Source organism: Rhamphochromis sp. 'chilingali' (genome assembly GCF_963969265.1).
Source record: "Rhamphochromis sp. 'chilingali' genome assembly, chromosome: 2".
NCBI classification, from domain to species: Eukaryota; Metazoa; Chordata; class Actinopteri; order Cichliformes; family Cichlidae; genus Rhamphochromis; species Rhamphochromis sp. 'chilingali'.
In genome coordinates, this window is record NC_137930.1 from 163,490 (window position 1) to 191,367 (window position 27,878).

The 27,878-nt window shown below is 43.1% G+C and overlaps 2 protein-coding genes across 11 annotated transcripts in view; both read left to right on the top strand.

Moving 5' to 3' along the window:
- Positions 1-4,478: 4,478 nt before the first annotated feature.
- LOC308392600 (rab3 GTPase-activating protein catalytic subunit-like) lies at positions 4,479-27,867 on the top strand. 10 transcript variants are annotated; one of them, XM_080875681.1, is made up of 14 exons: positions 4,479-4,543; positions 5,573-5,683; positions 6,641-6,768; positions 7,070-7,134; positions 7,808-7,936; positions 8,165-8,280; positions 9,033-9,106; positions 10,661-10,753; positions 10,894-11,066; positions 11,668-11,769; positions 11,913-12,085; positions 17,009-17,063; positions 17,366-17,694; positions 20,534-20,731. In XM_080875681.1, exons 9-14 carry the CDS (start codon positions 10,977-10,979, stop codon positions 20,595-20,597), a joined length of 813 nt encoding a protein of 270 aa, XP_080731807.1. In that variant the 5' UTR covers positions 4,479-4,543; positions 5,573-5,683; positions 6,641-6,768; positions 7,070-7,134; positions 7,808-7,936; positions 8,165-8,280; positions 9,033-9,106; positions 10,661-10,753; positions 10,894-10,976; the 3' UTR covers positions 20,598-20,731. The 10 variants fall into 10 exon arrangements, 9 of the variants coding, with proteins under 9 accessions (XP_080731807.1, XP_080731809.1, XP_080731806.1 ...); XR_013970845.1 differs by lacking the exon at positions 4,479-4,543 and adding an exon at positions 18,472-18,609 and having other exon boundaries at positions 5,130-5,683; positions 20,534-20,672; XM_080875683.1 differs by lacking the exon at positions 4,479-4,543 and having other exon boundaries at positions 5,079-5,683.
- lamb4 (laminin, beta 4) overlaps positions 26,464-27,878 on the top strand; it is a 76,613-nt gene continuing 75,198 nt past the window's right edge. Inside the window, exon 1 of the mRNA XM_080875211.1 lies at positions 26,464-26,602. The gene's annotated coding sequence lies outside the window, so the exon portion shown is untranslated. The remainder of the gene's footprint in view (positions 26,603-27,878) is intronic.

The following is a 27,878-nucleotide window of genomic DNA, read 5'->3' on the forward strand; positions in this document are numbered from 1 at the left end:
TAGTCCCTAAGGACACCAGATTCAGAGATATTTAATTCCAAATTATTTGACTGCATCATTGCATCTTTGAGTTATGACCCAAACTCTCTATCAACTTTATGAATAAATTCACGTCCCCCTGTGACCTCATAATTACACCACAGTTCAGATAGCATGAATGAGTCATGAGGTCACACCAACAGTGACAACATAAGCAGTGACATCACTAAAGTTGCCACATGAGTCCATAAATAGAGACATTGCCCCGCAGCAGCTCCAAAGTGAGCCAATGGAGAGAATAGCTGAGCGTCTTGACGTCCTCATAGAGCAAAATAGAATGCTCATTGCCAAGATGGACAACCTTGAAAGGAATTTGAATGATGTCCATAAGGTGAGGCATGAGGAAGGAGCACAGACCTCCGTTGCCAACGTTGTGCGCATCCTAGGCCTAGGCCTAGGCCTTGCCACAACGGGCACCATCCTCGGTGCAGTCCTCGGCAAGATGGCTCACCAACCTTAGGGCAAGTCAATAAACTAATAAATGCATCAAAAAATTGTGATATTGTAATTCATTTGTATTTGTAATAAGGTTTTTGAAGAAAGGAAGGAGAGGCACACCTGGACAGGTGTGCCTCTCCTTCCTTTCTTCTTACAGGCACACCTGGACAGGTGTGCCTGTAAGATGTGTTGAATTATAATATCATTTTATGGAGTCGAGAACAACTACCGGTAAGTGGCTTCACCACTTCACCGTCTGAAACGGTGCTTTGTGCTTTTTTGGACACAGTTAAATTGAGTTAGGGACTTTAGGGATTAGACCGTTAACATGACCGTTAACATGTGCAACTTAGAAGTAGTCAGAGGTAACTGGATGTTCAATGGGATTAAATGCAAGGTTGATTGGATTATATCTGAAGATCATATGCTATTCGTGATAACTCTGCTAGACTCCAAATTGCGGCTCGTCCATGCGGGAGTATCCCAAAATTAAATGAAACCACTTAACACTATTTCCCTAAAATGGACTGACATGGGACACATTAAAGTTGGATCGGAACCAGCTAATCAGTCTGAAGGTAAGTGTTTTTTTCACTTATTCGAGAGAAGTCCGAAATGCGTTCTTAGTACTGTTTGTTTTGACTTTTAAGCTACCCTACCAGGATATTTTCATTCAAAGACAAAATGTCAATATCTATGAATGTGGAGACTCAAAAGACTGGTTAGGTAATAGTTGCCGATGGATTTATGAGACTTGATAGAAACTTGGACGTTTGCAACAGGTGAATCGGTGAACTACCGAGGTTGCGCCCAAATGCTTAAAGCTGTTAGCTGGTCAGTGTTTTCAGGTGTGCTTGTACTACCTGTACGGTGCGGAGTGCTGACTAAGTCATGTTAAACCCATTAAAGCGTCGAGCTCAAATATCTTTTCATTTTTGTGCACTGTTCTCTTGTTGGCACACATTTTCTGTTTATTGAAGCCTTTTGTGAATAATTTTGATCATGTAAAAACTGGGAATTGGTCCCTATTGACAATACTCTTATTTTTTGCATTGCATATGTCCTTTAGCAAAGGTAATTGGTCACTGAACTTTTTGCAACTGTGTATTTCTAAATTTTGTGGCTTCAGTGCACACAAATTTATATTGTTCAGCTTGCATGTTAAAAGCCTGCCAAGCACCCCAAGGCTGATTATGCTTGGTAAGAAGTCATTTATGACATAGAGCTGATTAGACCATATTAAAATTTCTGTTTGGCACAGGAGCTTTTCGTGGACACAGGTATCCAGTCTCTGTTTTGTTAGCTCAAATTTCTGTAATTTCCTTTATAAACCAAGGTTGTTGGACATGTGTCTCAGTGAATCCAGCAAAGTAACAATATCAAATTTCACATTACATATTACTGATCAACATAGTAGTCTAGCTACACCAACAGCAGGAATACTGAAGTCAATACTGTAAAGTTTAACAGCAGCACAAACTATAAACTCCAAAATAACCATACAGTTGATTCACCTCCGGTACTTTAACTGGGCTGACTCTTTGTTAGGTGTGTTTAATGGGCAGAATAATTCCCAATTATGTACAATTATAATATGTTAAAATGGACTTGTGTACATAAGGCCATTAATAATTAACTGTACGTAGCTATTTGCTTTATGACTATCTAGACAGTGTGAAGAAGTGAAGTATTGAAATTATTTTATGTTGCATAATGACAACATGTTGCCCCTATACATTTAAGGACAAAGTTCAATGACCGCCACCTGCTGGATGGTGAGTGCAGAGGGGCGTGTAATTGTTGAGCTGGACAAAGAGAACACCTGTGCTGATGCAATGTCAGTCTTCTTTGGTTCATTCTATGTATTGAACCTGGAATACCAGGAGTCAGCGGGTGCAAGGTTTTTTGTAAGGATAAACCCTGAAGAGGGAACAAAATGTACCTCCAAGGTTGGGACAAGCAGGAAGACTGGGACCACTGTGAAGCGAAAGGTTGTTCACATTAACCCTCATGTCACAACTTTCCTCCAGTGGCTTACTGAATTTGAGTGGAGAACTTCAAATTAGGGAAATTAGTAAATTTCTTGTATAATTTAAGTGACCAATGTGTTGTTACCCATGTCTCCACAGATGATCCATGGCCCATGCTTTCTGGACATTTACACAAGACGAGCAACAATGAAGACAAGCTCTCTCGCCATCTTGCAAGACGCTGTCTCTGTCCAATAGGTTTTTTTGAGTGCAACAGTTTTGATTTTTTTTCCTTCTTTTACCCATCCATCCATCCATCCATTCGCTTCCGCTTATCCTTTTTCAGGGTCGCGGGGGGCGCTGGAGCCTATCCCAGCTGTCATAGGGCGAAAGGCGGGGTACACCCTGGACAGGTCGCCAGTCTGTCGCAGGGCCAACACATAGGGACAGACAACCATTCACACTCACATTCACTCGCACATTCACACCTAGTGGCAATTTGGATTATCCAATTAACCTATCCCCACAAGCTGCATGTCTTTGGACGGTGGGAGGAAGCCGGAGTACCCGGAGAGAACCCACGCAAACACGGGGAGAACATGCAAACTCCACACAGAAAGACCTGATGGTGGAATTGAACTCAGGACCTTCTTGCTGTGCAGCACCAGTGCTAACCTTCTTTTACCCGTTTGTTAAAAATTATTTCAGCTACTTACACTTTAATTGTCACATGTATTGGCTCACCCTACAAATCAATGAACTCAGTCCACAAAGCAAGATCAGGGTTCAGTGCAGGTCAGTCAAGTTCCTTCACACCACACACGCTCATCCATGTCCTTGTGGACCCTGTTTTGTGCAATGATTTGGTCGTGTGAGCCAGTATTTTGGACAAAGTGTATATAAAGGCAGACGTGTGGGGCTTGATATTATATCCATTACAATTCAGTTTATTTGTATGGTGCCAACAAAATGAATGCCAAGGCACTTCACATTGTAGGTTTGAGACCCTACAAAATATAAGTAAGGAAACCCAACACTTGAGCATGTGTTGTCTGCCATGATATGGATATGACATAATATCGTTATTGTTTGTACAACCATCTGAGAAAATAATGGATTACATGGTTTAGTAAAAACAAGTGCTTCCTCAATGAAAATATGTTTTCAGTTCTTTTCAGTTTTTGATTTTGGAAATGTGTATTTCAGCAGGGAAGAATCAGAATTGAAATAAAGTGGTGCAAAGCACATGAATTATATTTTGTGTGTGTGTGTGTGTGTGTCTATCCATCCATCCAATTTTTTTGGAACCCTCCAGTCTCTTACAGTATGTTACTGTTAACTGAAATTACGGTAAATTACGACCTGTTAAAAGAGTAAATGACCGCCTGTTGGGACACGGTATCCTCTAGCAGAGATGAATATTTTTGGTACTGATGATGCGTGATAACGGTAAGTTACTGGTTAATATATTGCAGTTTATTACCTTGCAGCGGGCTTACAGTGACATACCGTGAATAAGCGGTAGTATACCAATTTCTTAATCACAGTATGATGTTACTTTGTTGACGTAATTTACGACATAACGACATAACGGTATCTCACTGACATAACTGTCGCCAGTGAGATACCGTAAAAAAGGCTACGGTGCGTTACCATAATTTGTCCAAGAGTATTATACCACACCAGCAAAAAACGGTATCATCCTGCAGAAAGGTAAGCTAGCGTAACACGGCGTCACGGTATGACGCTGGCAGCAGTGACGCCAGTATGTTACCGTAAAGTGGCGATGAAAAGTCTAACGGTGCAGATACACGGAGTAATCAGAAAAGTTTAGCATGAATCTGGACATTAGATTTAAGATTTAAGCTTATCAGATATCACTTGTTAGAAGCTCCTTACCGTTTGAAGAAATCTCTTCTCAATCTGCTGTCCTCTTCTGCTTGCATCTTTTTTTTTTCATCTAACACTGACGTTATTCCATGTTAATTATTTTTTCTCCGTGAAAAACACAGCAACTCATCTTATCCCGGGGTGCCAGGAAGTCGAGCTGCGGATCTCAGCAGAAAACTTTTCAAACTGATTCCAGGTTGATCCAGGTATACATTTGAAACAGGTTCTCCTCTGTGACGTGACAGTCGGAACGCATCTGCGTAACCATGGTTACAGGGGGACGCTTTGGAGCTCTGCTGCTCAGCAGCAAAATATTTCAGATCAATATGTAAATACTCCAACTCTAAAACCAAGTAAAATAAATATGCTGCATATGTGTATAGTGCGTTCATGTGTGTGTGTGCGCTGCGTGGTAACGTAGGCGCGTGCATGTGTGCCCCGGTCACAGCTCCTTTCAGCATGGCCGGAGGTAAGTCACTGCCACGTTGCTCTCAGCTAATTAAAGTTTGTTCAGATCCCAAGCTGCAATGTGAATACAGCCAAACCGCCGCGTTTTTGTTTGTCATTAAGAGACTCATTCGGGATAAGTTTTGTGGAGGGCGGAGTTCACTAATATACACTTATAATGAGTTTTAGCCGAGAACGCAGCTAAAATGCTAGCATGCTAAGTTAGCCTGATTGCTAGCGGCTACTCGCGGCAGTCTTTTTTTAACAGCATGCACTCTTTTTTCCTTCGTCAGGAGAGGTGTACTGGCAGTCGCGTGACACACACAGATCAGACACATATTTCTGTGTTGCAGATATGGAGATGTTCTTATGTTTTGGAGATGCAGTCTTTCAGTCATTGTTTTTATAAGTACAGTGTTGTACTGCCTGTTAGATGGCGGTTATTAATATAATTGTACTGAAGTATAATGTTTGAACTATAAGTACCAGAATATTGGGTCCTGGTTATTGAATTGTATTTATCTGACTGTTTATTTGTTTTTGAATTATTTTGTTTATTGTTCTTATAAGTTGTTTTTGATGTTTTTTCAGTGACATATTATTTATTTTGTGCTTTTTGTTTTTGAGAGCTTAAGTTAATGTTTTAAAACAATTTGTTGTATTTGATTCATTATATTATTGTAGTGTTAATGAAGCTGCAGACACAGCTGCTTTCAGCATGGCCGGAGGAGAGGTGTACTGGCAGTCGCGTGACACACACAGATCAGACACATGTTTCTGTGTTGCAGATGTGCAGTAAAGAGCCAAAGACCCAGTACTGTCTCCTGCCTCTTACTTTCACGCCAGAACACAACGCAAGAACAACAGGCGTAACACATGAACGGGTTACACATACTGAGGTGAGTTGTTGAGGATATGTCGAGCTGTCGATAAGCACGGCTGTTTTTGTGCTCTTATATACTGTTAGCCTGTTTTGCTGGCGTTAGTGAAGCTGTTTTCAACTGGATGTAACATTGTTGAACTCTGATGATTAATGAATAAACTCTCGATGTGACGACGTGAGCATGTAATTGTAACCCTGTGTTCATTTAAGATAAGATAGAACTTTATTAATCCCTCGGGTGGGTTCCTCTGGGAAATTCGATTTCCAAAAAAGCACAGCACCGACAGAAGTTACAGAGTTATACACACACACATATATATAAATACAGAGGCAATATAAATAAAATATACGAAGGGGATAAATAGAATAAATAGGAATAAAAATAAAAATACAAGTGAATTGCACATTTCAAGTATTGAGTCTATTTAGTCGTTTGATACCGTTTAATATCCAGTACATCTATTGGGTGTTTTATAACATGCCCTGGAATCATTTTAAGTTTTACAATGCCGGTGATTTACGACTCTTTCGCGACAGTCAACTGTGGCGTAAACTCTGGCGGGTCTCAGAGCTAGCTTATGTGAGCCAGCAGTGACATCTATACATGCAGTAGCCTTAAAATACTGATTATTTATTCTCCTGCTAGGTAAGAATTTGTGTTTTATACGTTTATTGTCACATTGTGCGCCATGTTATTGTTTCGGTGAAATGAATTTCTACAATGGCGGACTTAGACAAAATAGTGTTACTGTTAATTTGACTCTCTGCAGTGTTTAAATGCTTACATATACACACACAGTTACTGTCCCTCCACACGTAGGACTCAGTTCTGCTTCTATGCCCCATCTTTGTTTACTCTTTCCCACCCAACAAGTGCATAAATAAGATGTTAAAAACGTCATCATCATATCAAACATGATCGATTTGGGGGGAGTTTGTTTGGCACATGCTGACTGCATCTAATTATAATCAGAAGAGGAGGCGAGAGCAGAGAACGAGAGTGCAGCAGTTTGGTGAAAGGAACAGGTGAAGAAGAGGTGAGCATCCAAGAGACGAGCAAGAGGACGGTTTCAAAGCAGACATTATGGCACAATAAAAGCTGTAAGAGCAGAGATTCATTCATATCTTTACTATTTTTCTTTAGCTTTTACTCCCGCTGCTTACAATAAATCCGAGATAAAGAACAAACAAGAACAACTCACATGGCATTGATTGTTTAGTTCAGTGTCACTCTGTGATTGTTTGACATTTCATATAAATGTGACTCTAAAATATAGCCAATAATAAAAAGCTGCTGTTACTGAGTGAAACTTGAAGGATTATGATAAACTTCAGTTCTTACTGAATCTGTAACATTGCTTTTTTTAAAATTGTTAAATGACTTTTGTGTCACTGTGCACAGTGAAAAGCTCACCTGATGTAGTGGTGAGGCCATGTTCACCACTAGATGGAGACAACCTGGCACAGGTATTTTCTATACACTAAATTTCACACTGAAAAGCCTTGGTGGGAATTTTTGTTTCATAGAAAGTAAAGGAAAACATGTCTTGAGGTCTTTTTCCAGTGTTTTCAAAATTGTGTTTTTCACATACACATCAAAACTTCACACAGACAAACACACACACAAAAAAACAAAATATGTCAAATTACATATTTTGTTGACTATTTTGTTGACTATGCACCCCTACCCATAATAAATGGGTAGGGGTGCATAGTCAGTAAAAGTCACCAAGGCTCTGCAGAGCTCCAAACCTGCTCTGCCACAGACAGAAGCATCAAAAATGTGCGCTGGGAGCTTCATGGCATGGATTTCTACAGCCAAGCAAATCTATATGTGTGTGGCCAAGAACCTTAGTCCATGTAGGGCATCTTAGCACAGTTTACTTGTGTCAGCTAGTGGGAGGGCAGAGAGGGCAGCCTTTACATTGTTTTATTGTAGAGTGACAGGAACTGCCTATGAGCTTCTAATCAAGCAGAAGTGTTGACGGAAAATCTATCAAAGGAAATACATTGATGAAAATCAAAGAAGAGAAATATTTATGTGATGTTCCATTTTCCTGAGAGCTGATTGGCTGTGATGACTCCTTCAAGTACTACATGCTACTTTGTCCTGCTAGTTAAGCCTGCTGTCTGTTCTCAGGCCTCCTCCTGTTTCACTGCCATATATCCACCACCAGAGGGCTCCACTGACCTGCCTGCTGACATCAGAGCACACCCCTGTGTCATGTGACCTGGCAGGAGTAGCAAAGCTGGACTCAGACCTGGCCAGGCAAGTTCAAAGGCAGCTGTGGTAGAGAGAGTATATGGGCTCAAATTGTGGTCATAAATATTTTGTACTTGTAAATCAGGATTTGTGTGTGTATGGGATCAGAACGATGCCACCTTGAAATGAAACCGAAAAAAATATTGAAACTGAAAAAAATATTGAAACTGAAATAAATGTACAGCGCGGCTGCAGTCACGGACAAACTTGCATGTGTCTATTCGGGAATGGCAGATGCTGAGAGGTCCAGCGTTTACATTACCGGCTATTTCAAAGTGACAGCCTGAGGTGTTCTTCAGTAAATTGGACTACCAGACAGGAGGACCTGAGGCCCCACCGTATTATTTTCGGTAAGTTAAATGTGTGTGTAAGCTAATCCGTAACTTAGGTCCTTAGGTGAGCACTCGGCTGTCGGGGAAACTTGTTTTGTAAAGTTCGTTTAGCTAACCCGTGCAGGTGAATGAATTTACCCTGACTAAAGAAATCAAGAGAAACGCACCGGGCTGCTCAGTGACTAACCACGGTTACTGTACTTTCTTTATGAGTATTATACTGTAAGAGCAACAGGCTGGACTCTGCTTCTGCTCCTGTGCAGAGCTGATTATTAATAAGAAGCTCGGTATACAGACAAGGATAACACAGTACCCGGGCTAGAAAGACAACTCCAGTTTGAGGCGCATGTCCTCCTGACATTTGGTGTTTGTGTTAACGATCCAATGGAAAAGCTTTGATGGGAGTGAGCTGTTCACTTGCACTATAGCACACAAAACGCTGCGCTGAGCACTGAGTGTTGCATCCGTGTACACACTGCATTGCTTCATATTTCACTCATAAAGTAGGAAATGGGTGGAGCAGTTTATTAAAAGGGTAAACGTACATGGGTTTGATTGTAAGGCCCAAACAGAGCTGGCACAGGTCTAACAAGCATGAAGGGACAAACTGAGTGTGACATAAGGAAATGCTTACATGTGTAATTATCTTGATTACTGGTGAAGGACTACGTCACATGTAATCAAACATGACTCATTACTTATAAAAACCCTTTAACTAAAAGTGTATCAGAAACTCTCCTCTACTGTTTACTCTGTTTATCACCCAACAGTGACCTCGACCCTCTTCAAGCTCCTCACTGGTCAGTTCGAGTCAGGACGGCTGAAAATCCTCAGTGTTTACTGGGTAAGTTAAGCTGATCAGTGGGACACTCGGGGACAGAGACCATGATGCTTTGGGGCAGACCACAGAGGTTTTACTAGTCAGTACAGATTTCAAACACACCGCTACATACAACATTAAGGTCAGTGCATTAAGTGCACTGACCTTAATGTTGTATTTTTCTGGTTGCTAATACACTTGGATCCATTACAAACATACACATTGTTGTGTGATGTGTGAAGACTTTTTATGGCTTTGTTTTTTGTCCAAACAGCACAGAGGAAACTATTTCTAAGCCAAGAGGCTAAAATTCATGCATCAAATTAGGGGTGCAACGATATTCGTATCGATATTGAACCGTTCGATACAGTGCTTTCGGTTCGGTACGCATATGTATCGAACAATACAAAATTTGTAATTTATTTTATTAACTTTCTTTCTGACGATGCTGTCTGTGTTGAGCGCTCAGTGAATCTGCGTTCGACTACTCCGCCTAGGCTCAAGAGTGCAGCCTAGGCGGAGTAGTCGAACGATTCCTCTGACATCGTCTTATTAATTGTTAGCTTACTATGCAAACATGACAAGTGAAATCTCCCGCAGCTTAAACATGTGAGAGGTTGATCGCGCAGAGAATCGCTGAGCTTAATGTGAGTGTGTGTGTAAAAGCAGCAGGATATATATATATTTGACTACGATGACCTGTATGACTGAGAACCTTCACAGACAGATATATATTTCAGTTCTGCTGAGCCAAATAAGACAGGTCAGGGTGAAGAAGTGACAGCCAAAGAAAAGCTTACCACAAAACGGAGAAGTTATGACAAATCAGACTATAAGGCAAAAAGAAAGTGCAGCTTTATGGTTTCATGGACAAAAGAATTTCTGTGGCTGCAATATGACGAGCTAAATAACCAGGGCTGCACATAAGTGGTCCGCAGGTGCGCATTCGCTGTCAAAATAAAAAACACGTACAAGGGTTAGGGTTAAATTTAAAAACTGTACTTTTGAGTTAAAATATATATTTATAATTTTAATAAATGACAAATTAAAAAGGCATGAACATTTTTTTTGTATCGAAAAAATATCGAACCGTGACACCAAAGTATCGAACCGAACCGAACCGTGAATTTTGTGTATCGTTGCACCCATGCATCAAATGATACGCAGCAGATAAGACGGATGTAATCAAGCTTCCGATAGAAAGAACATAGTAAAGGACAAATAAAGTGTCTTTTTTTCCTCATTGTTCTCTGTGTGGGCCTCCTACTTCCTCCCACAGTCCAAAGACATGCAGTTAGTGGGGACAGGTTCATTGGGGCTCTAAATTTCCCACGTTGTGAATGTCTGTCTCTGTTTGCCCTGCGACAGACTGGCGACCTGTCCAGGGTGTGCCCCGCCTCTCATGACAGCCCCAAGCACTTTACATGTGATGTAAAGTGGACTTTTCTTTTGTTGCCACGTCCATGATTTAGAAAATGTTACACAGATGTTGTCCTGCTTCGCTGTGCTGAAGCGTGTACTTCATGAAAAGTTTGAATAAGAAAATATCAGGTCAGTAACTGTTTGTGTTCCCTGTAGGTGAGGCTGTGACAGAGCTCTTTAAACTCTGCTGTAGGACTGAGTGTACAGAGGAGATTCCTGGAAGAGGATACGCTGAAGATGAGGGCAAAGGTCAGGTTCCTGGCTTTACTTGTTGAGTGACCATACTGCATTCTGGAAACGTGCGTAGCTTACTGGGAGATCTGGGCATCTGTGCTGACCCGGGCCTCAGCAATTGAACAGAAACTCTTGGATGTGTTTGTCGTCTGTAGAAAACAGTGATATCAGCTCTGCTTTGTCCAAGCTGACCGAGCCAGCAGCAACTGTGCCCATTTCCAAACTGTCTGTCTCCAACATGGTGCACAGTGCCCGGAAGCACATTCGCCGCCATCGACGCATCGATGAGTCGCCCCTTAACACCGAGATACTCAATTCTGTCCTTCTGGTAAGAGTTAATCATGTAACCTGTTTAAAAGGCATTAACTAGTCGGAGTTGACTAATACTTGACTGAGTTTTAATGGTTTCAGCTCATTTTATGAGGAAACTGATTCTGACAGAAGAGGTGTGGATCCCGTGTTAGGAGACGGTGAGCGTGATATTCAGAGCAGCAGAGACCTCGGAGCGTGTGGTAGTTTGACTCGTACTGATGTGGCTCCTCTGCTTCTTTTCACAAACAGTTTTTCCTTCCTGGTTACTGTTGAGCCCGTCACACTCAGCAGCTCGAGCTCGAGCTAAGACAGCCTTGAATCTTAAAACTACAGCCGTAATTGCATTTATGTCTTAGAGTGCTGGCCACAGATATTGATCCCATCTGACAGCAGCTCAGTAAAGCACAAGAGCGTCATCTTAAACAGGATATCAGGCAGCGTTCTTATTTTTATTGTCTACTTCTGGTCACATCCTGCTTTTGCCACTGAGCGATCAGCATCCTGTGTTTTATCATGAAGTGATGACTACGTGAGCTGCACTTGTTTAATTCTTCTAACATCTATAAAACAACAGAGTTTCTAAATGACAGACTTACTTATTTGTGTTTGTGTCTCAGTATCTGTTTCCAGATGCTGCTGTGGAGAAGTCTGACTGTAAGAATAACACTCAGCTGTCCAACTCCAGTGGGACATTGGAGCAAGAGAAAACCTCTGATTATGTATGTTTGCCTCTTCACCACTCGCACACTCAAGGTTACACTCAGGTCAGGTCCAATATAAGTTTCAGAGTGAAGACAGGCTCAGTGCTGTCAGTACTTTGTCAGGATTTTTATTGATTTCATGGTCTTTTCCCTCGTTGTAGAACCTTTTCCACCAGCTGAAGTCGGCCCCCAGTGACAGTCTGACCTACCGTCTGGCTCTGTGTGTGTGTCTGTTCAACTATTACTACGGTGGGCTGCGGGCTGTTGGACACCTCTGGCAGGAGTTTGTCCTTGAGTTGCGTTACCGGTGGGAAAATAACCATGTTATTTGTGGGTGGGTACCTCACAGGCTCGTGCTGCTTTGATTTTAAAGATGTCACACATATTAACATTTTCATTTTATAGCAGGTAAAATAAGTATTGAACACGTCAGCAGTTCTCTAAGCAAATATATTTCTAAAGGTGCTTTGATGTGAAATTATCACCAGATGTCGGTAACACAGGGACATTAAACACACAGACATTTATTTATTACTTTATACAAATGTTGGTGATGACAGTTCATGGCAGCTTCTGTATGGAGAAACCAGTCCCATCATTGCTCATGACTTTGACCCACTCACCACACAAACAGTCTATAAATCCCGAATGCTCCGTGGATCCTTCCCACAGATTCAGCTCAGGTGATTGGCTGGGCCGTTCCAGCAGCTTTACTTGATTCCTCTGAAACCAACAGTTTCCATTGGCTGTGTTTGTGATCATGGTCTTGCTGAAACATCCATCCTTGTTTCATCTTCATCATCCTGGTAGATGGCAGCAGATTTTAATCAACAATGTCTCCATTCATCCTTCCTGGAGTTAGATTTAATGGCTCAGTCCCTTTTGCAGCTTGTTATAAGGTTTTTATGCATAAGTTTTCTAAGCAATCACACATTTTTTTGGGAACATCAAAATCATAATGCTCCCACCTCCAGTGTTGCTGTGGTGTTTTTGGGATGCAGCCACCCAAACACGGTGTGTTTACAGCATTCAAAGAGTTTTGCTCTTAACAAAGGCAGTCGCACTTTTCTCCTCTCCCTTAGCTTCCCTGCTTAGCCTCTTGTGTCCTTGTCTAGTCTCGTGTTTTTTGTATTACTTTTCCCTGGAACAGTCTCTCACAGTCTGTTCTCTAAAACCTAAAAGAGGAATTATGGATTGGATCAACTGCTCCCTGAATGCAATTGACACCCCTTTCTCAACGAGAAGTCTGGGCTCGGGTGAGCCTGAGTGCTGAAGATATCTACCTATTCGGAACCATGGTAACAGGGTTCTGGCTGATCGGAGCTGGCTTGGCCCTGACTTATGGAAGAATTAAGAAAGCGGAACCGGCTGTTCAAACCCCCACAAGGCTGCCCGCTGGGATTCAAACGATGGGGAGAGGCGTGAGTTTCTCAAAATGGGCTCATTGAACGCAGCATGGATAAGATCTTGGAGAACGCACGGCTGCTGTGAACACTCAGAATAAGACTTCTGAGTGCAAATTGGATCACATCTTGGAGAAGCTGACTGCGGTCGTTACTAACTTGTTATTTTCTGTTATACTGCGAGAGTACTGTTGCCCGCGAAGGGTTGTTGTTGGTGTGGAGAAAAATGGCGTAACAAATAAAGCGCTGGGAGTGAGACTACGACGTCGTGTCTTTGAGTTCTCAGAATCGGCTCTCTGAGCACAAGAATGACAACATCACGGAGCGCAAGTTTGATAACATCATGGAGAAGCTCACGGCTCTCCAACGGGAGATTGAGAGACCAGTGTCGGAGTGTTAGAACAGCTTTGAAATTCATATGAGCTGTTCGCACTAAAGTAAAAACCTCCATCACTTATGCGGATACCCCTTCGGCCCCAGCCGTGGGCTCAAGGCTGGAGCCGAACAACAACTCCCTGATAACGACTGTGTTTAGACTGTTCTTCCCACTCCATGCAAGGCCACCTGGGTTGGCTGGAAGACTGTTTACTTAGCCTGGCAGGGAGGAGGACACTGTCTCAGCTGAACTCTGGACACGCAAACGCTTACACAGACATATATACACATGCAGATGTACACTCCTCCCCCCTCCCCCTCCAAACGCCTTCGACGCTTATTCCCCTCCGATGCTGACGGTGGATCAAGGAGACCAGCGCACGCAGGCCCGGATGTACTGTCTACACTGGCTGTCTCTCACCCTTTACCCATCCCTGTTGCTTGTCATGTGTTTCATGTGCAGAGGTGATTTTTTCTGTTCTCAGACTGATCTCCCTGTTGGAGCTCAGTCTGGGGGGAGTTGTTTTTTTCTCCTTATCTTTCCTCATGTGGTGCATTTTCCATTGTTATACCTCTCTGACCTGTCTTCCCCATGTGATGTTTGTGTCATGTATGTATGGTCAGAAGGGTAAGATGGCGCTGGCAAAGGTCGGCAGCCTTAACCCAATTTCCATCGGGGTCAGCCTTCAGGATCAATAAAGTTTTATTGAATTGAATTAAGTGACCAAACTATATTAAAGTTAAAGCGTATTGTTGTACCTATGCATTACACTGGAGCAGAGCTTACATACATTCTTACCTGCTTACACTCATCATTCATTCGTCAAACTGAATAAAATAGCAATAAAATAGGGTGGCTGCAGCTCAGGCAGTAGAGCGGTTCGTCTACTGATCGGAAGGTTGGTGGTTCAATTCCTGGCTTCCCCCAGGCTGCATGCCAAATATCCTTGGGCAAGATACTAACCCCAAATTGCTCTCCGATGCGTTCATCGGAGTGTGTGTGTGTGTGTGTGTGTGTGTGTGAGAGAGAGAATGTTACTTAGAAAGCACCTAGAAAAATGTGCTTGTGCGAATGGGTGAATGCACAAGTTGTGTAAAGTGCTTTTAGTGCTCAGAAGAGTAGAAAAGCGCTATATAAGAACCAGTCCATTTACCATTTAACCAGAGGAGTATTGCACTGGTTGGATGGCAGCAGCCATGGAGGGAGGGTGTAATTGTCCCGTGTTATGCTGGTGTTTTGTATTAGATGTAAGCTTACATTTGGCAGCATTAGTGAACATTCTACTGAATGTTACACAGGACTGTCTCAGGTAGGAGGGAGGCTCACTCGGTCCATTCACTGAGCTTAGTGTTCAGTGATCGATGGTCCAGGGGAAAAGCTGTTTTCTTAGCCTGGCTGTCCTGTTTCTTGAACAGGTGCTGTCCAGGATGAGATGAGATTTGATTGGCTCTCCTGAGACAGCGAGTGCTGACCATGTCCTCCAGGGAAGGAAAGGGACAGGCACTATTCTTCTGTGCTGTCTCAATGACCCACTGAGCAGTTAGCATACCAAGCTGTTAGCAGTAGGTGGGGACACACTATGGTGCTGTGGTAAAAAAGCCACCAAGACTTTCTTCTCCAGATGGTTCCTCCTCCTCCTCAGCATCCTGAGGTGGAGTCTTTGACTTTGGACCATGAGAGGTCCTCAGCTACGTGAGTCCCCAGGAACGAGGACACTCGCTGAACACAGTCTGCTTGATGTGGAGAGGAACGTGTTTCCCTCTGCTGAGGTCACATCTCCTTAGTTTTGATGGCGCTGAGCAGACGCTTGTGTTCATTGCAGCAGCCTGTCAGGTTTTTAACCTCCTGCCTGTTCGCCGTCTTCTCCGCTGATGATTGTCGCATCATCAGCAAATGTAACGATGGTGTTAGAGGGGCAGGTAGGTGTGAACTCATGAGTGTACAGGAGAGCAGGCAAAGACGCCTGTGGATACTTTATGAATGCAGATGATAATATTCTGCCAGCGTTTCACAGACTTGTTCAGCAAACTTTAAACACACTTCACGCTTCTCTTTTTTTCTGTGGCTCTTGCGCACATATTGTTTTCTTTGAAACAGTCGTACCTGCTGATTCCAGGCCTTTCTGTGGCTCTTCATAACTGGGCCTTGACTCTTCTGATAATTCTTTTCACTGGTCTGTGTGAAATCTTGTGGGAAGCACCTGGTCGTGGCCCATTTATGGTGAAATAATATTCTTTCCACTTTACCAAAAGTGCGCTGGAACCTTCAGTAGTTCTACTGTGACCACTGCCACCAGCATGTTTTGCAAAAGTCTTGAGAGAGCTCGTTGTTTTTACCCGTCATGAGACGTTTCTTGTGTGAAACCTGAATAATGAGACCATCAGTTGGGACTGAACCAGCTGATAGTTGATTTGATATTAATTGGCGAGGTCTGTGACGAGTTACATGACTCTTTGGTGGCAGGACTCCTGGGCTGGAGGTGCGAGTCCCACTGAGTCTGTGGATGTTGTTGGACTGTCCTGGTTTCCCACCTCGGGATAAGCAGACTACAGTAGCGGTTTCCCTTTCTATGAAGTGGGACTAGGGGCTGTGCTTGAACTTGGGAATGATACTCCAAAGCCTCCCTGGAAGTCTGTGACTGGGTCAGTTCGTTAGTTGAACCTGAGGTTGAGGATATATTTTCAGCCCTGGAGCTCCTCTGTCAGATGGTGACGGCATACAAAGTATCTGGTACCACTGTCCTCTGTGTGCTGCTGCTGTTGGTCCATCAGCTGTGGAGAGAGTGAAGAATAACTGATAATGAAAAGTTGTTGTTCTCGTTGAACTCTGTTATTGCTGCTTTATTCGTGGCCAACACTCAGCAGATATTGGCACCAGCCGATTTCAGTCGGGATCTCAAAGGACTTCGTGGAAGAGCAGAACCTATTTGCAGACATTTGTGGGACCTCGTTAGACTGTTGACTTGGACACAGACAGAAGACAGAAACACATTTTGAGACCAGAGGAGATGGATCTGTCAGAGCGGGGGCCCCCAGGCTGTGGAGTGCTTTGCCTCCATCATTATGTTGCCTTGATTGCATTTATTTTTATAAACAGCAGCTTGAGACTCATTTATTTAGCCTGGCTTTGAACTAGATTTGTGCTGTTTCATATTATTGTGAAGCACTCTGTGGTTCTTATCCTGTGCCATATAAATAAAGTCAAATGCTGGATGTCTGTACTTTGTCCAGCTGAGCCGACACTTTAGAATCGGGCTTTGGTCTTGTTGTCAGTCATGTTGGATCTCCGTCCGTCTCTAATAACAGACAAATGACCAAAATGTAAAAATCCAAGTACATAATACCAGGCACAAAAGCCCCTGCAGTGTTTGTGCCGTGCTCTAACTAAAACTTTGCTTGAAATTGTTTAAGCAGTATTTGTTTCTCTGTTAACACACTGGTGTTCACTCATATCCATCTCTGTGCTTCCTAATCTGCAGGCTGGCAGGTGGAGCTCCTGATCTTCGCTGTTGTCTTTTGCATCAGAAGTTCCAGGTAGCCACACAAAGTGCACAAAGATCAAGGACTAATCGAACGATTTAAAAGACAAAAAACAACATCATGCACATTTGTAGACTTGCAACTTTAATTCCAGTGGTTTATCAAAAGTGTTGTGTTAACTTTGATAATTGGAACGATGTTTAGGTGATAAAGAGAAAAATGAATTCTGAGAGCTGATGCTCAGTGTGATACAGCATCTTCAAACTCCCAAACACCTGTTTATGTCGTGTTGTCTGTTGAACACAAGTAGCAGTGTTATGTTTCCATGTGTGAAAAGAGTTTTTGTTCCTGGACAGATGCTGAATTGTTGTATCGAAAGGAAGAAGGCCAGAGATGAATCTCACAAGGTACCCGAGGGGAAAGAAAAGGAACACAGGGTCTCAGGTGCCTGCCAGAAGAGCCGCCAAGGACCAGAGTGTGCAACCAGTGCTTCCAGTTCAACAAGAGAGATGTCTCAAGGAAAATCCTGGGACTCGTGGAGTGACAGCGAGGAGGAATTCTTCGAGTGCCTGAGTGACCAGGGCGAGACTGAGGCGACACAAGCTGAGGGCAGAGCTGAGGGCAGGCTGCACCCCTACAACAACATGACTCTGCTCAACTCTGCAGAGCCTCTCTATGTTCACAGGTCAGAGTCACTGCCTCACTGTGCAAACACATCATATGCTGTTATTTATTCCAAATACAGCATGTTGAAAATAATAGTCGGGTCACATGGGGTGGAGCCTATCCCATACCATAGGGCGAGAGGCGGGGTTCACCCTGGACAGGTCGCCAGTCGCAGGGCGAACACAGAGAGACAGACAAACATTTAACCCAGGGGTGGGCAACTCCAGGCCTCGAGGGCCGGCGTCCTGCAGATCTCACCCTGTGTCAACACACCTGAATCAGATGGTTAGTTCAGCCTCTGGAGAACTTCCACGATAAGGATAAGCTTTATTTGTTGGTTGCCTGCAACTGAGATGACCTAATCGACCATACATACAATGTACAAACTTAACATTGGGGATACAGGTCAGGCTAACTAGCAACAAAGGATAGCCCTAACCCAAGACACGTTGAGGAGGTAATTTAGCCATTTAAATCAGCTGTGTTGGATCAAGGACACATCTAAAACCTGCAGGACACCGGCCCTCGAGGCCTGGAGTTGGACACCTCTGATTTATGCTCTCATTCACACCTGTGGGCAGTTTAGAGTCAGAGTTAACCCAACCCCACTCGCTCCATGTTCAAAGACCTGCAGTTAATAATTAGAACTAAAAGAAAGCGGTTGTAACAGTACAGAGGCGACCTTTGTGTGACAAAACCATGAAAGCAGATCTCATATAAGTGGTTCACAGAAATGTTATTAACCTCAGCTGAAGCTGACTGAGTCTGATATCTGTGCATCATGTTTCATTTTCAGGAACCTGCTCCAATGACAGAGGACCTGTTAGCAGAGCAGTCAGAGGTACTGACCAAACTGGGCACATCAGCTGAAGGTACCCACCTGCGTGCTCGGATGCAGAGTGCCTGTCTGCTATCTGACATGGAGTCCTTCAAAGTGAGTCGGACACACTCTGGGTCAGCTGTCTCCTAAGTTTCTTAGTGCTTCCTGTCTAACATCCACACTTAGACGGACACATCGGAGAGCAGCTTGGGGTTAGTATCTTGGCTATGGGGCGATTGTGGCTCAAGAGTTGGGAGTTCGCCTTGTAATCGGAAGGTTGCCGGTTCGAGCCCCGGCTCGGACAGTCTCGGTCGTTGTGTCCTTGGGCAAGACACTTCACCCGTTGCCTACTGGTGGTGGTCAGAGGGCCCGGTGGCGCCAGTGTCCGGCAGCCTCGCCTCTGTCAGTGCGCCCCAGGGTGGCTGTGGTTACAATGTAGCTGCCATCACCAGTGTGTGAATGTGTGTGTGAATGGGTGGATGACTGGTTGTGTAAACCTAGGGACTAGTAAAGCACTATACAAATACAGGCCATTTACCAAGGATACTTGGCCTGCAGACTGGAGGAACCAGGGAGTGAACCACGACCTTCTGATCAGTAGATGACCTGCTAATGAGCTACAGCCACCCGTTAGCCTTTAGCATTAGCCACATGTTGTGGAAGTTTTCCATTAAATAAAGCCTGCAGACGAGCGGTAGCTAACATTCTTTAATCAAAACAAAGAACAGAAAACCAAGCTTGGTGGAGAGCCTGCATGATCGCGGGGCAGACGGTCAGCAGAGTCTCCCTGAGCCTAGCGTGGCTCTCAGTTAAAAAACCTTCTTCAGGAACAAAAGGCAGTGCACCGCTGTTTCACACCTTAAGGTCCACACTCCCTTGCTGCCTCCCAGAGTCCTCGAAGAGACAAAAGATTCTTCCTGTGGAGTTCTGCTTCCCCCCAACTTCCTTACCAGACTCCCACCATCTGTGTAACTGCATGAGTGTGAGACATGCTAAAATCCAGTGGCACCAAGGCATTATACAATAACATAATATGAATAATACATAAATAAAAGAAATTCTTATACACACATTAGCGTCAGTGTGCCCTCGAGTTGCTACATGTCTGCTAGTTTTACTGTTCAGGATGTTTTGTGTGTGTGTGTGAACTGCCTGCAGTGAACATAACTGTGCAGTCACACACACACACAGTAGTCACAGAGAGTACCGCTGTGGTAGGGTGACCATAAAGAGGACACTGGGCCCAGTCATGAAGAACTTTAATAATACTGTTAGCTTAAAGAAAACGACGTCTTCTCTGTGCAGTTAATGAATGGGATATTAATGAATTAATAAAAAATGTCATGTAGGCTTTTACAAGTAAACTAGTGTGAAATAAGAGGACTGTTGATCAGCCTACGCTGTGGAAAGCTGTGACTCTGTCACTGACACGTGTGGCATGATGGATGCAGTCATGCTGGGAGAAGCTACGTGAGTGCAGAAACCTCTGATCACCAGACGATCACGTGGTCGTCAGTTTTCAAACAGCTCATTGCAGTTTTATAAATCATCTTCAGAGGTTATTTGAACCTTGTCTTTGCAGAGACCTGCAGACCTGAGGCAGTAATGCAGTGATAATGACCAGCACACAGTGTAAGTCATGCTGCAGCTGCCCTGAATCTACAGTGTTGGTTATTCCCACCATGTCTCTATGTTTCTGATCCAGTGTGGACGAGCTCTTTATTCAGTCTGAACTGGTTTTAATACTAAAATACAATTGATTTGTTATTCATAGATTTTCAGATTTACTCTTACACAAAAAAGTAAAACATTTTTGTTGCCAGATCACACGTATTTACTTCCAGTCCTGAACAGAAGGAAATCGTTTTGATGCCTAAATGACATTTTATGTTCAGTGACAGCCTGGTGTGCTTGGGTCCATGAATGCAGTGGTGTCGTGAGTGGGCCCTGCTCGAGTCGTCAGTGCCAGTATGAGGTGTCAGTGAATATATTTACACATTACTTCATTTAAAGTACGAGTTTGTGTCTCTGTCCACAGGCAGCCAACCCCGGCTGTGTCCTGGAGGATTTTGTGCGCTGGTATTCACCTCGGGATTACGTAGAAGAGGAAGTGGTCGATGAGAAGGGCAACACGATGGTGACGGGGACACTCAGTCCCAGGATGAAGATCCCAGGCAACATGTGGGTGGAGGCTTGGGAGACTGCCAGGGTCACACCTGCACGACGCCAAAAAAGACTTTTTGATGACACCAAGGAGGCCGAGAAGGTCTGAAGCAGGTCGTTCGTTTTGCCGCATGCGTGTTTTTAAGCCAAACGTGTTTACTAAGTGGATCACAAAGTGTTTTCATGAATGTTTCTGCTGATTTTCAGGATCAGCTTCTGCCATGGGACCGTTTTGGCTCATGTATGTTGGAGAAGTCAGTTTAACACAGATCTGTGCTCACAGACATGTTGAAGCATTTTCACATGTTGATGAAAAAGGATCTGATGCTGTCACACACGATGTTTAACTGACACACAGCAGCTTTCTGTGGTGTGATGGTGTTAAATGAAGAACAACTTTAAACCAGCTTCTATTAATGATCCGGTCGGCTTTATGGGAAAGGGACAAACAGTAACTGGGGTTGTTTCCTCACCCAAAGAGGGTCCTGGATTTGGACCCGGGCAGGTCCCTGCCAAGCGTTTGCATGTTCTTCCTGCACATATGAAAGCAGAGCTCGGCGCTCCAGTTTGCACCATCACTGAAAATGTTGCCTGTCTTTTAAAGACATTGTTTATCCAAAAAGAGAAAGTTAAAAATAATGCTCACTGATAGTCTTATGACAGATTTAAAGATCTGGGTATAACTGGTCCCTCTGTGAATAACCATCATAGAGAAAGGTCACCGTTTATCTGGAGTCTTCTTCAGAGGCAGCCTGTTGGCTGTGCAAAAATATTCTGTTGATCTGAAAGAGCAAAAGGAAAACAGAAGCCAGGCAAACTAAACTTTTTGGGGGTTTGTCTTTAGGTTCTGCACTACATGGCGATGCAGAAACCTGCAGACCTGGCCCGTCACCTCCTGCCCTGTATACTTCATGCAACTATTCTGAAGTTGAAGGAAGAAGGTAAGTCCTCACCGTTTGGTTGAAAAACACGTTTATATGAAATAAAATCAGGGAAAATAACTCTAAGCCCACAGCAGGTAAATTACAGTAAGACCGAAATACAAAAAACTAAAGATATTAAAATAAGTACTAAGAAAATGAAATGCAACCCGAGATGTTAATGGAGAAAAAAACCAGAAGCTGCATGAATAAAAAAGTAGAAATCTTGGACGCTGCCAGCATAATGCACAGGCTTTTGACGGGGCTCGCACACAAACACAAAGCATAGGATGAAGCATCACCAAATATGTTTCCAAACCAAAGAAGATAAGATGAAGCATACCTGCGCAGCGGTGGGTGATGAGGAGAGGCCGCAGCGTGTCTGTCTTAAAGTGCAAGTTTGTGACAGTTTAAAGCTTAACAAGCTAAGACGCCAAATATCCAGAGCACAAAGACAAGTCAGAGGGCTTTTTCAGACACACACTTCTAAACCGTCGTGCTCAACAGTGTCTCTGCTAAAACTGCGTCTGTGTTCTGCCCCTGTAAAGTTGCCTATCGAGTGCTTAATGATAAGGTGCATGCTAGCTGCTTTCCTCTGCAGGTGGATGAAGCCACTGATAGTGACAAAGGAATGACTTCTCTGCAGACAGGCTCCTGCCAGAAACGTGAGGACTGTGTGGGGATGTGCAGACGGGGGCGCGACGGCTGGGAAACGAGGAGGGCTGCAAGTGGATGCACTGTATGATACACGCTGGCGTCTAGACAGCTCAGTCCTGAGCTGAGTGATGTAATGACTGATTGCATCGACACAGTCATTACATCAAAATACAACCCCTTTTTTTCGGCACTGAAACGAAACAGGCTCCGCCCACACAGCCGTTCTGTATCACAGCTGTGATGCAAAAAGATTTGGGCACCACTGGTATAGAGTGACTGAAACCCAGAACCTGGAAGTGTCCAGTGATGTGAGGGTAAAGGACGTCTCACTGTGTACTTTGGTGCACAGATGAGTTTGTGGTCGGTTCAGTGAATGCAGCCCATGAGCTGCAGAAAAAGCCCAAATCCTGAGCCCCCCAAGATTTGGGCTCAAGATGTGTTCTGCACTGCAGGCCCTTGGACTCCATCAGGGTTTGGGCCAGTTTTGAGCTCTTATAAGTATCAGAGATGGACACGTGATGTTTTCAGGGCTGCGTAGGCATGATGGGTAGAACATGACCCTGGAGTTAAAATGCAGGTAAATGTGATTTAGTTTGTTTACTCTAACTAGCTACCCAACCCTCACTGTGAAAGGAGCCTGGAAAGTTTCCCCAACATGAATTTCTTTCAGTCAAGTTTTCTCCAGTAATGATCAGAAATCAGATAAAACCCACTCTTTATTTTATTCTACACACAATAAATTGATAATTATTCCAGGATACAGAAAAGTCTAGATTTCGTCTTCAGACTGTCACATCTGGAGCAGGGCATAATTTGATTTGGTTTCTAGAAGAAGCTAAAGATCTTTCAGTCGTGTTGCTGTTGTTCCCTGACACCTGCAGTGCAACCATTAATTTAGCTAATGAGAATTCACGTATAATTATAACAGGTCTTAGTTTCTGGATCGTCTCTAAGTTGACGGTATACTGCTAAGACCAGTTCTGAGTCTAGAGACAGCCAATGAGAGACACTAGTAAGGACATCACTGAGGAGAGTTTTCTAGTACTTTGGAGAAACCTCAATCAGCTAACGTCCTGCTGTGATACTCAGACCTTTTCTCTAATTAAACCAGAAAGCTAGTTTTCATTTATTCTGTAATATCCCAGAATGTTTCAGCAGGTCAGAAATGCTTTGGTGCATATCCAGGTTGTATGCAAATTAATTCTGATTAAGTCTGGACTACAAAATACAAAACATAGCAACAATAATGTCCTCGTTTCACTTCTTTAAAAAATGTATTTTGATCTTATGACACTTACTAAAAGCTTTACTTCCAGAGGTTGACAGAGACGCTCCGTGCTGATAACACGTGAATGTGTGAAGGTTTGTATCATATCTATCTAATAGACTCCAGTTTGTGCATGTAAATGGAGAGTCCTCTTCACACACTGAGGTTATTATGGAGTTCCACAGGGTTCAGTGCTAGGACCAATTCTGTTTACATTATACATGCTTCCCTTAGGCAGCATCATTAGAAGACATAGCATACATTTACACTGCTATGCAGATGACACCCAGCTCTATCTATCCATGAAGCCAGATAACACACACCAATGAGTTAAACTGCAGGAATGTCTTAAAGACACAAAGACCTGGATGGCCGCTAACTTTCTGCTTCTTAATTCAGATCAAACTGAGGTTATTGTACTCGGTTATTGCAGATGGCCCCGCCCCTCCCTGAGCCTGGCTCTGCTGAAGGCTTCTTCCTGTTTAAAGGGAGTTTTTCCTTGTGCCAAAGCACATGTGGGTATATTCCTGGACAAAAGGCTTAGTTCTATTTGCAGATGTGTTCTGTGATCCTCTGAAATAGCTGGATTAATTAACTCCAATAATAATCCATCAAGACTTTGTGGATATGTTTTAATCTCTGTAAAGATTATTATAAAATGTTGTGAAGGTTTTGTTTATTTCAAAAGGATCTGTATTAGTAAGATAATAGTTTGCAGGTTTACTCGATTTTAGGCTTTTTCTCATGTTAACAGTAATTGAGGTTACAAACGTGGCAGGTCTTTCTTTTAATCACAGCTTTCTGTCACTCTGGAAACACTGTCATTTCTTCTCTTTCAGAGTCTGCTGAAGATATTCCATCAGTGCAAAAAACCATTCAGCAAGCTACAGTTCAAGCGAGCAAGCTCCTGCAGTCCCCCAACCAGGACTACAAGAAGTTAGAGGTCAGTGAAAACTCGACCGGACTTTCCACAAATGATTCAGTTTAAAAGAAAGTATCATTAGATTCACCCAAAAAAGTTTTGTTTTTAAATAAATTATTGATTGATTGTTAACTGTGTTTTTGTTGTAGTTGAGTATGTGCTGTACACGAGGTGTACGTAGACTGGACAGTGTGCACCATGGCTGAGAACTTGGCTGATAATTATTATGGCCATTGATGGTTGAACCATGAAAACAGGGGTGTGGTGCAGTGGGATTGTAGTGGGAGCTGGAGTAACAAACTCCAGTGCTTCCTCAGTGATGGCTAACTATTTTCTAAACCTAGGTAATTCCTTCGGCTGTTCCCACCTGGGCTCAAAGCTTTTATACTCTGCTGATATCGGATGTGTTTATCAGTGATCGAAAACAGAGACTGAGATTGTTATTATTGAGTTTGATCACACGTTAGGTGCATTAAACACCTGCTTTAATACTGTCCTAAAGTCTGAGAACAATCATCACTTCTTCACATATAAAAATGTTCTTCTCACTAGCACTCAGTATCCATACAGCCCCTTTTCTTTGAATAACACTGTACAGCTGCACAGCTAAACCCCACCATGTTAGTTTTGCTTGATTGGACAGTCTTGTTGTGTAAAAGCATTCTTGGCTTTCTCAAAGTACATTTAAGTATGCCATGTATCCACTGTGACTCCAAACACGCCTTTTACACCCCGAGACTCAGCCTATAACGTTGCCACGTAGTCTTGGGGTCTCATGCTGTCAGGATTGAGCAGACAGTTGTTCTTGTCCTGTGTGCAGGATTTCATTAACCAGCTGCTGAGCATGGAGACAGTCATCACTCAAGCTCGCTCGCTCAAGGCCAAGTTCTCCGTTCCTGAGGACGACAGCGGAGAGGCTGCTGATGAACTGAAGAAGTGAGTCGCAGAGTTTGAGCTGCGCTCACTGACAGCTTTGTTTGTGCTGTTGGTAACATGTAACAGTCTTCACCGTCACTATAGATAGTTAGTCAGTAACAGGTTGTCACGATGAATCTGTTAACGTTTCACAAAGACGGCGTCTGAAGGATCACAGTCAGTTCACACGTTTCTTTCTCGCTCATGTTGGTGGTCTTATTTTATAGTTTTGGTGTCTTCAGGTTTTACATGTTCTTATTTAAGTGTTTTGTTTTGTGGGAATATTGTAACATTTCCCACATTGTGTGTTGTCTCTAGGTTTGTGAGCTCCCTGCTGGAGGAACCAGAGGTGGTAGTGACAGGAGCAGGCCAGGGCCTGGCTGGCAGTATAATCCACGGACTCTTCATCAGTGCTCAGAGGGTAACTCTCACTCTGCCTCCGTGTCCTTCCCACGTCTTGCTGTCAGTTTCATGTATACAGTCATGTATTTGTCATCTATAGAGACATCTTTAGAGGTACACACACACACCAGTCAACCACTTATTCAATATCAGCATCAAGAATAGGTCGGTGTCCCGGTCCTAGAACAAGACATGAAGTCAGCGCTGTTTTATTTATATATGCTTCATGTAGATGAAACTGGAAGGACGTGGTCAGCACTGATGTAAAGACGCGGTGTTTTCTGTCAGTGTCAGGAGAGTCTGCTCTATTGTAACGTTGTTTCTTCCTGAAACACACAATTGCTGCTGCTGTGCTGTGAAGCACGTTCAGAGCTATAAGAACCAGTCTGTTTAACTATCAATGAAAAATGAAGAATTATCAGTTTGACTGTGTGACAATTCTGCAGGAACAAAGTTGTGCAGCTCTCTCCACAGTGGAGCAGATCTCCTTCCTGTCTTTGACGCTTCTTTTTCTCTTTCTGCAGTAACAACTATTAATGTGCATTTGTATATGTTTACAGTGTTAGCAGAAACAAAGCTTTGGTGGCCGTGACTCCAGAGATGGAGCCGAGTATCTAATCGAATCATCGGTTTGTTCTTTAAGCCTTAAAAGTGTCCATGTGCTCCACACTGGATCCCAGATTGACTCTGATGCATCAACTGGAACATGAATCCAAAATCCTGCTCCTCACATTCAAGGTCTTAAATAATCAATAATAATTTCAACTGTATATTTGATGATTGTCAGCACAAAGAGGGAGAGAGAGGAACAGAGAGGGAGAGAGGGAGATGCAGAATGAGGACAGAGATGAACAAGAGCAGGTGAGACTCACATGTTAGTCAAATGGTTGTTTACCAAGAGTATCACCGTATCACAGGTCCTCATGTATCTCGTACCTAGTGTTTCTTTTTAGGTTTGTTATTTTTCAAATTATATATTTATTAAGTTCTGCAGCTTGTTTGCACAACAAGGCTGAATAATTATAAACTTTTCTCAATCTAAATAGTGGACTTTGGTAGAATTAAAAAAACAAGTGTAGTGCAGGTCTATGATGATTTTTAGTGCTGCTATCATCTAGTTCTGATTCTGGTTCTGTCTTTGTTAAATCCTATATAGTCCTGATTTTGAACTGTTGTAGTCCTGTTTTAATTCCGGATCAGTTCTGGGTCTGGTTGAATCGGGGTTTAGTCCTCGTGTCTTGATACAGCCTGACTTTGTTCTGCCTCGCTGCTTAATTAAAAAACTAGTTTAAGGTGTCCTGCACATGTGATATATATTTTCCCCTATATGAAGTCATTCTTTTTTGAACAAAACTCAAAACTCAGCCAATTAATCTTTCAGTCATTTCTAACCCCCCCCCCCCCCCAAAAAAAAAAAATACATCCCACATGCATAGGGCTAAGCCCCGGGTGTTTCAAATGTCTGGCTCCGCCTCTGGTAGAGAGAGTATATGGGCTCAAATTGTGGTCATAAATATTTTTTACTTGTAAATCAGGATTTGTGTGTTAGGTGAGCACTCGGCTGTCGGGGAAACTTGTTTGTTTAGCTAACCTGTGCAGGTGAATGAATTTACCCTGACTAAAGAAATCAAGAGAAACGCACCGGGCTGCTCAGTGACTAACCACGGTTACTGTGCTTTTATTATGAGTATTATACTGTAAGAGCAACAGGCTGGACTCTGCACATATTTAATAATCAGTTCTGCGCAGAAGCAAACAGCTGCATGTTTTCTGTCGCTTTCCACATGTGGAACGACATTAACGCCAACTTTTAAAAACCTGGCACTTCAGTAACCCCTCATTAGTCAATAGCTACGGATTAAATAGCAAAGCCCGATACTTATGTACTGAAACCAACTACTTCCGCTTGGCAGCTTAAGTTAAAATGTTACATTTTCCCCTGATTATTATTTTTTTTTTTTTTTACTGAGTTTGTTACAAATATTCAGGTTAAACTGTCCAAATTATTTTTAATGAATTATGTTCACAAAGTCACATGTGCAGTACTCTGTACAGCTTGCATCCTTTAGGACAAATAATTTGAAACATTAATATTTCTTGTTCAATACTGAGCTGATAACACCTCTGTATGTTGTGA

Bases quoted from the DNA above. Each gene is read 5' to 3' on its own strand.
- LOC308392600 (XM_080875678.1), top strand. From the start codon at position 18,484: ATGACAGAGGACCTGTTAGCAGAGCAGTCAGAGGTACTGACCAAACTG. The intron at 18,610-20,533 runs GTGAGTCGGACA...CTCTGTCCACAG, and splicing joins CTGACATGGAGTCCTTCAAA to GCAGCCAACCCCGGCTGTGT. The intron at 25,361-25,657 runs GTGAGTCGCAGA...TGTTGTCTCTAG, and splicing joins GCTGCTGATGAACTGAAGAA to GTTTGTGAGCTCCCTGCTGG.